The sequence below is a fragment of the Vipera ursinii genome, assembly GCF_947247035.1.
Source record: "Vipera ursinii genome assembly, chromosome: 3".
NCBI classification, from domain to species: Eukaryota; Metazoa; Chordata; class Lepidosauria; order Squamata; family Viperidae; genus Vipera; species Vipera ursinii.
Window position 1 is genome coordinate 20,779,176 of NC_139516.1, and position 9,184 is coordinate 20,788,359.

The following is a 9,184-nucleotide window of genomic DNA, read 5'->3' on the forward strand; positions in this document are numbered from 1 at the left end:
TTCTCAGTGGGTGCGCCAGCCCTCTGGAACAGCCTACCAACCGAAATCCGGATGGCCCCCGACCTCCGCACCTTCCGGCGCGAATTAAAAACTTACCTGTTCCAGCAGTCCGGCCTGGCCTGATAGCTCTAATTGGGGTCCCAGTTTGTATTTTACTATTGTTTGTTTTCACTATTGTTCATTCTGTATGCCTACCTTATTCTGTACACCGCCCCGAGTCCCTCGGGAGAAGGGCGGTTTATAAAAACAAATAAATAAATAAATAAATAAATAAATAAATGGGGTAGGCATGGCTTTTGGATGACACCCAAAACCCAAAAGTTTGACACCCCCATTTTAGATACTTAAATGTGACTGAATTTAAGAAAAGTATAAAAAAATGTTTTGAATCAGAGTTAAGGGATTAGATGACTAGACCCAGGGCTTTTTTTGTCATAGAACGCTCAGAACGGAGTTCCGGCACCTTTTTTGGATGGAACCTTGTAGGATAGGCAAGGCGGGTTGTATGACATCTGTGAGTTCTGGCACCTTTTTCTTTTACAAAAAAAGCACTGACTAGACCTATTAAATGGAACGTTTAAAGATTAAATATATTCTTAACTATGGTTAAAAAGAATAAGAAATTGTGCAGACAAATATATTATTAACCTAGGAGGGATATACAGTATACCGTATTTTCTTCGCTCCTTTCGCCGCGATCTGAAAACATACCTGTTCGAACAAGCCGGCCTGGCCTGAGGGTGGGATTGCTGGGGTTTTTATTATCGTTTTATTGGGGGTTTTATTAATGTATTTATTGTTTTTATGGGCATGTATTTAATTATTTTTTAATTTTTGTAACTTTATGTTTTATTCTTGCCCTGTACACCGCCCTGAGTCCTTCGGGAGAAGGGCGGTATAGAAATATTAATAAATTAAATTAAATTAAAATTTTTCGGACCATAAGACGCACCGGACCATAAGATGCACCCAGTTTTTAGAGCAGGAAAACGAAAAAAAAAATATTTCTCCTTCTCTCTCTTCCTCTCTTTCTCTCTCTCTCTCTCTTTCTCTCCCTCCCTCTCCCATTGTCCCTTCCTTCCTTCCTTCCCTCCCTCTTTGTCCTTCCCTTTCTGCATTAGAGCAGTACCCGTGGAGGCGGCCCTGCAGCCCGGCTTTCTCTTGCAGAAAGCAAGCTGAAACGGAGTGAGGGAGATTGCCAGAAATGCGAATCGGCCGATCTCGCGCTCCTGCAAACTCCCTCGCTCGGTTTCAGCTTCCCTTGCTACAAGAGAAAGCAGGCTGAAACGAGGCAGATTGCAGCAGCGCGAGATCAGCCGATTCGCATTCCAGGCAATCTCCCTCACTCCGTTTCAGCCTGCTTTCTCTTGTAGCAAGGGAAGCTGAAACTGAGTGAGGGAAAGTGCAGGAGCGTGAGATCGGCGTTTCTCAGCACGTGCCGATTCGTGCTCCTGGCAATCTCCCTTGCTTTCCACTTGTGGAGGTTGGGGCTGGCCATACGGATCACCTTCGGACCATAAGACGCACCCTCGTTTCCCCCCCCACTTTTGGGGGGAAAAGTGCATCTTATAGTCCAAAAAATACGGTATTTTAAGTAGTATGTTATTTCTTATGTTTCTTTGCTCTTGCTTTCTTTTCTTCTTTTTTTTGTTTTTTTCTTCTCTCTTCAGTGTTTTATCTACTTCTTAAGAAATGTAAAAGTATGAGATGGCTTATATGGAAAAAATAGAATTAAATTTGAGAAAATTTTCACTGGTAAGAATATCTAGAATTTGGTGGGAGAAATAAACTAAAATAAGGATTGTAACGATTTATGATAAAGCAACCAAATTGACTGAAAAGAAGAATTATTATACAAATATGATTATTATTTTTAGGAATATTGGAAAAAATATACTCAGTTGTTATTTATCAAACAATGAATTGTATTAACTCAATGTTTGCAAAAAAGGATGTCTTGGGGAAAGAGGAAGTCAATTAAAATTAATATATGAAATATAGATTATAGAAATTAACTGTTAAGGATTGTTTTACAAATATAACCCAGACAACACACTGTTTACCAACTATTGAGTGATTTATGTTTTGTTAAAAAATCAATAAAATTTATTGACTAAAAAAATAAAGAAAAGAACTGGACAATTTAAAACAGGAAAGCTTCTTTTATTGTTTGTAATGTATAATGCTTTAGTTTTTGTCTGTATTTTGGTGTTGCTTACATATATTTTCTTTGCAATATTTATTTATCAGGATCAGAGCATTTCAGTACAAATCCATTATACTAGTTTAGATATCTAGTTCTGAGGCATGATTGTGTTCATATAATGTTCCTACCCATGGTTAATTTATTCATAGTTTTCTCAGTTAATCCAGTTATCTCTGTTCATACTGTAAGTACATATTTATGTACTGTGTATATAAACAAATGCAAATACAAAATGAAGCTACAAGTGGGATGTAAAGTTTTGGAATCAGGGTGAATCTGTATTCTGGCTACAAAGTCATACCTTTTAAAGTGGACATCAATGGACTTTTGATGCCTGTAGGCTACACTTGGATATTTCTAATAAATTAAGAAACTATTGATATTCAAAATGTGTATCCATATTAATAGTCTTTTATGTTGTATGTTGGAAAATACTGGTTTTAATGTTTTCTTTCTTTTTTTTTCAATAGATATGCACTGCTGAGGAAGTCCAAAGAGAGGCAAGAATTGGATGGCCTCAATAATTTGAACTATTTTCCAAATATTACATATGATTCTTTGTATAAAAACATAACTGTCAATCTATCACCAGAGCTGGCTCTGGTGAGTGAATACTAAGAGAATATGAGAAGAGAATGTCAAGAGATGGTTTTATAGATGTTGCCTGGACAAGAATAATCTTGTATCTAATGAAGGATCACAGTATTTTGAAGAATAATTTTCAAAAATACGCACAGAGATCATCAGACTAGACATATTCACAGTCAGTGAGTTTGGACTTGACTTGCTTTTTGATTTCTTTTTAAAAAGAACAATGGTGTGACCTGCTGCTTTTGTCCCAGCATTCCATTTCTAAGCAATCTCCAGTAACAAATAGAGATTGAATGTACTTTCCTGCTGATAAAACCAGTTTGGCTAAAAAAAAATATCTTGGATTCTTGACTTAGGGTGCTGGAAGCTATCCTGTAAGTTATGACCATTATTGGAGATGAGCTGCAATCTTAACAGTGACGCCATTCTTTTGCATTTGTGTTTGCATTGGTTTTCTAATTGACTTGCTTGAAGGAATATATATACACACACACACAATCACTTCTTAAAGAAGTATAGATGTAGATAAGCTGTATAAATTGCTTTCCTTTATTTTTTTAAAAACACAGTTCAAAATTGAAGCTGAAGGTTTACAACTTAGCATAACTACAAGCACTTCAGTACATCAGGATGACACTCATGCAAGTAATTCTCTTCAGGGCTATTTAAGCAGTTATTAGTGGGATTGAGACTCATTTCATTGGTTATTTTGGAAACAATACCAGTGTTTATTGGAGAAGGAGGAATCTGGCATTGGGAAAGTGATTTTTATTCATGAAAGTACGAAGGCCAATTGCATTTTGGGGAATTGCATAGCCTTTCTGGGTTGTTGATTTTTTTTTGTTGACCCACTGCATATTCCAAACAGACAGCAGAACATCAGAGAAAATATCTGTTTCATTTTTGTAAGGGACAAAAAGTCTCCAGAGAGTTAACCAAGTTTCCACTTTGTTTCGTTAAAGTTTGCAAATCATTCAGTCTGTTGGAAAAGTCTATACTGATTTCTGTAACTTTAATTGGGGGGAATATGAATAATATTTTGATATATTTATTGTGTAAATGAAACTGAACTAATATAGACTAAAACTGTAGGTTGAAGTTCTTGGGTATGATTATTAACCAGAGAAAACATTGCACAAGTACAAGTACTGGGATAAATGTATCCAGACTCCAACTCTTAATTAAAAGAATGAAGGGCATTGATACTAGTTTTTAAAAAAATGTGAATATCAGGCAGAATTGGTTGGTCCATAATCTCTCTCTAGTTTTTGTTTTAACCTACCATAATAGGTTTGTGCCTTTGTTTTGTTTTGTTTTTCTGGTTTAAAGCCAGTCCCATCTGTTTATATAGCATGTACAGACTTTTTTAAACCGGGGTATTTACTCTGGTAAAACAAATTGTTCTTTAATATATATTTATAGACAGAGTTTAATGTGAAAAGTACTTTAATCTCTTTGATTGCATTGTTGCCTTCAGTTGCTTTCACTTGTATAGGTGTGTTGTTTTTTTTTAGATGTTGGGTTTGGTACATATATGACCCCCCCATAGACAACTATTGTGGAGGTGATTAACCAGACCTATTTTCTTGAATCTTGAGAGTTATGAAGGGGTGAGTGTGTGTTTGTGTGTGTGAGAGAAAGCGTGCATGTGTGCATCTTATCGGCTGATAATGAAAGTGCAGTTGGTCTGTTCTTGAATTTGCTGATAAGTAGGCTTTAAAATGTTTCATAATAAAACCTTTATGGTTGCTGCAGAGGTAATAACTTAGCTTTTATTCTTTTAATGGCACATGAAGCAATAAAGACTTCTACATTTTGATAATTTTCAGTTGTGAATAATTCATATGTATTTTTTTTTATTTTTTTTAAACTTGGAAGTCTAGTAGAAATTAACATTTTATTTAATGGTGCTTCGGTTGAAAATGTGTTTCAATCTGTCTTAATTCACCTTGACATTTCCAAACAGCTATTTGGCAGTGATGCCCTCACACACACACACACACACACACTTTAAAAATAGATTATGCATCCTTCTACTACACCCTCTAAATTACCTCTGCTAAGAAATGCACTTGTTGAAGATTGGTGTGAAAGAGTCAGTTTCACTTCTTAATAGTTCTGGATTGATCCCCCCCCCCAAAAAATATTTTCTTGTCCTTCCTTTAAAAGTGTGGAATATCTTTTAAATGTACACTGTTGCTCTTATCAGATACAGTAAATCAGCTATTGTATGGTAAATGTAATTGTTGGAAACATAACTGTCAAGCTCATGCGTTGTTATGGTGTTTTTAAAAATCATTTAAAATGTGTACATTAATAGCTGAAATTTCAACAGAGTTTTCCTCATTTCCATCAGCACTGTCAGCTAATATTGTATGTTTTATATGAGCCATGTGGATCTTTATTTGCTAGAACCTCTTCTTTTTGTAAAAACTGTTTTGTAATCAATTTAACATCTGAGCAACCACTGTGCATTGCCAAACATCTACTGTCAAAGATAGAATTGAATCATAGGTAATTTCTTTCTTTCTGTTGTTTTGAGCTGCTCTGTTTTCTGTGAAGCTCCAGGGGTATATTTTTGCACTGAAATCTAGTGTTAAAACACAATTTTCAACAAAGCAATTCATTGTATCATTGCATTTATTCACCTGTGTGTTTGTACATTTTTGTATTTGTTAACTTATGAGTGATTTTTTTCAGTAAAAAGAATACATATTCAAGAACCAAGAAATGGTAATGATGTTGCTTTATTAATGAGTTACTAAGGTGCAATTCAGTGGCTTGAAGAGCCAGATTTATAGGTATGCCTAAGGCACAATTGGATTATTTTTACAACTTAAAAAAGATAATGTTTTTAGATAGTTAATTATTTGACTCAGTTTCCTTTTCATTACAGAAATCAACACATGAACTTTATTAAACATATTCATATTTTATTTATTTTATTAAATTTATATACCGCCCTATTCCCGGAGGACTCAGGGCGGTGTACAGGGAGGATTAAAACAAACATACAAAAATTAAAATCAGATTAAGACAATTAATTAAATGAAGTCCCTGAAATTTAAAACTAAAACCCAATAAAAATTAAAACCCCTCAGCCTGGGCCAGACAGCTCAAAGAGCCAGGTTTTCAGGTCCCTGCGGAATGAGCGAAGGTTGGGGGCAGTCCTAAGTTCCATGGGGAGTTGATTCCATAGGGCTGGTGCGCCCACAGAGAACGCTCTTCCCCTGGGAATAACCCGCCGGCATTCCTTAACCGGCGGTATCCTGAGAAGGATAACTTTCAAATTTCAGCTTTTAAATAAAAAATTGCTTCATTTTTTAAAAATTACACATTGTTCGGACAAGCTTTTAGATAATTTCAGTAGAATGTATGAAATAGAAAAGGCTTTTACTATTTCCTGAAGTTTTAATTTATCAATGATTATTGTCCTTGCCTATCTATCTATCTATCTATCTATCTATCTATCTATCTATCTATCTATCTATCTATCTATCTATCTATCTATTTCAATTTATATACCACCCTTTTCCCGAGGGACTCAGGGCAGTTTACAGGGCAAATTAAAACAGTACAATATATACAGTTGTGACAACTTACAGCCTGCGGATAGCCTTGGGTTAGGCTGAAACAGGAAAGAAGATTTAACTAGCAAGGTATTCAAAAGACTTGACAAATACTTAACATATATATCTCCCTTGCTTCCTAGCTAATAAAGAGAGAAAGAGCCTGTGGCCTAGGGGTTAAAACAACTGCCTAATATATAATTAGCCCAGGTTCAAATCTCAGATAAAGGGTATGACTGACTGATGAGAACAAAATAAGTTCGAAATGGCCATATCAGCCTCCCTAATTCTTTATTAGCAATTTGAATAATTTACACACACACACACACACACACACACATATGTATACACATACACATACATATACACACATATATATACATATATACACACATATACATATATACACATACATATACATATGTGTGTGTATATGTATATATACATGTATGTATATATATGTGTGTGTGTGTATACACACACACCTTCACAGTGCTTTACACCTTTACAGTGCTTTACAGACCTCTCTAAGTGATTTTACAGATTGCAGATCGGCATATTGCTCCCAACAATCTGGGTCCTCATTTTACCAACTTCGGAAGGATGGAATGGTGAGTCAATCTTGAGCTGGTGAAGACTGAACCCCTAGCAGTCAGCAGAATTAGCCTGCAATACTGCATTCTAACCACTGCACCACCACAGCTTACTTGACTTCCTGTATTAAGTTTTTTATTCTTAATGTTTGTACCCCACATTCTGAGTATTTATATAAAGGCATTTGAAATCCTTGTGACTTGGTGTGCTCCTTCCTGTATTTACATCCTTGTTATTGATTGTCGACACATCCTGCATACTTCTTTCAGTTCCAGTCTCAGTTACCATTTCAGTTTAAAGTCTCTGGATCAGGTTAGCAAAGCACTTTCTAAATACCTTCTGTCCAATTCTTGTGAGGTGCAACCTGTCCCCTGCCAGGAGTCTCGTGTCTTGTTTTCTTATTAAAATCTAAACCATTCCTGTTGGCCTCTTCTGTATAGCCAGATGTTTCCAGGCTTACGCTTATTTTGCCACATCCTAGGATGGATGGGAGGGAGGGAGGAAAGGGAAGGAAGGAAGGAAATACCATCTGTGTCCCAGCTCTTTCACCTTTCTGCCATTACCCTTAGACCAGAGGATATTTTATCAATGGACTTTCTCTTGCCTGATTGATCACCAGAGAGAATCTAGCACCTGTTTCTTTCAATAGGGGGGGTTTTCTGATTATTACCACCTGTCGCTTCTTAAAGTAGAGGCATGAATCCTTGAAATTTATTTTTAAATTTTGATTTAATTTGCTCTGGACTGCCTATTCCAAAATGACTCTGGCTTACAATTTAAACATAAAAATAGAGGAAAAATCTGAAGTGTCTAGACAATAATAACCCATGGGTTAAAAAAACAACCACCACCACCTAACAGAGCTCCATGGCCACCTGCCTCAAGGCCTGGGAGAAAAACTATGTTTTTAACAACTTCTGGAACATCATTTGGATGGATCTAGAGTGCAAATACCATAACAAATATGGTAAAATTTCTGAGTTGGGTAGAAAGTGTTAAATTGAAGGAACACGGAGGACACCAACTCTGCCCAATCTTACTGGACAGGCAGAAACCATGGGAGACAGGCAGTCCTTCAAATAACTTGGCCTATACTCATCCACTTGGACATCTTAGTGTTTGAGGTTTGTGGCTTCTCTTCATCCAGGAATTCAGAAAACTAATCAGTGGTGAGACTCCATTCTGAAGCCCTTGGGATACTAAAAGATTTTTATGGATTTGGATGTTCTCATGTTGCAGTTTTGCAATCACTTCCTGTATCTAATTTAAGAATTTCCCATCTTCCCTCCTAAGCATAAGTCCCTTCACCTTCTCTTCCAGGACATACATCCTGAACCTGTGCAATACATCCTGTACTGTGTATAGTTCTTGTCATCTTCAGTATAAAAAACATGACACATCCCCTGCAGTTGCAAGAAATAACAAAAAAAGCACTTTCTCCTTGGCTTCCCCTTCCAAAGACCTATTTGTAGTCATCCCATTTGCTCACTTACTGATAATAATTTTGGTTGTTGCTTAGCAATGTGATAAAATCAGTTTGTTGCTTGATTTCTGGTGATTCCACGGGTAAGCCCATGCAATTTATTGACAACAGTATGGAAAAAAGTTTCTATATTTTCAGTTTAGCTGTGTAATCCTAGTCTAGTGTTGCCAGGTAGATGCCCATTCAAATATTAATCAAGTCTTACTTGGTTAATTTTGGAGACAGTTGGAAGGAGATTCAAAACATATATAGATCTAAAACTAGCATTAATCATAAAGTTTTGACTAAAGTTTTTTTGTCATGAGAATTAGCCATCTGTTCAAGAAATCTCAGAAACACTTTTATGTCTACAGTCCTCATGTACATGATTATTTTATTTTTAATATTTGAGAAGTAATGGTGGTAGTTAATGCCAAGTTTTCCTGATTCTCATTGTTCACAGGGCGTTTTCTTCTATCTCCTTGAAAAGTGATTTGGGAGCAAATTAGCATTGATTTGAATGTAGAATTATCCTTTGCGCTACCTTTATTGAAGAGGGCTTTTGTTAAAATCACTAACACATTGAAGCTTTTTTTAGAATATGGCAAAAATATTGTCAAACTGAAGAACTTACAATATGTAAAGGAACAGAGGTTGACATTTCAAAATTGCCTAATGCTTACCTCAGTGCTATCATTTTACACTTGACAAGGAAGAAGGAGGAGGAATAATGAATTCAGGGCAGCGTAAAGCAAGCCACAA

At 36.0% G+C, this 9,184-nt stretch overlaps 1 protein-coding gene across 1 annotated transcript in view; it reads left to right on the forward strand.

Annotated features, from left to right (window-relative positions):
* B4GALT5 (beta-1,4-galactosyltransferase 5) overlaps positions 1-5,700 on the forward strand; it is a 49,516-nt gene extending 43,816 nt beyond the window's left edge. The window contains exon 9 of the mRNA XM_083358019.1: positions 2,677-5,700. Coding sequence (XP_083214145.1) covers positions 2,677-2,824 — 148 coding nt within the window. The 3' untranslated portion in view covers positions 2,825-5,700. The remainder of the gene's footprint in view (positions 1-2,676) is intronic.
* Positions 5,701-9,184: the final 3,484 nt, after the last annotated feature.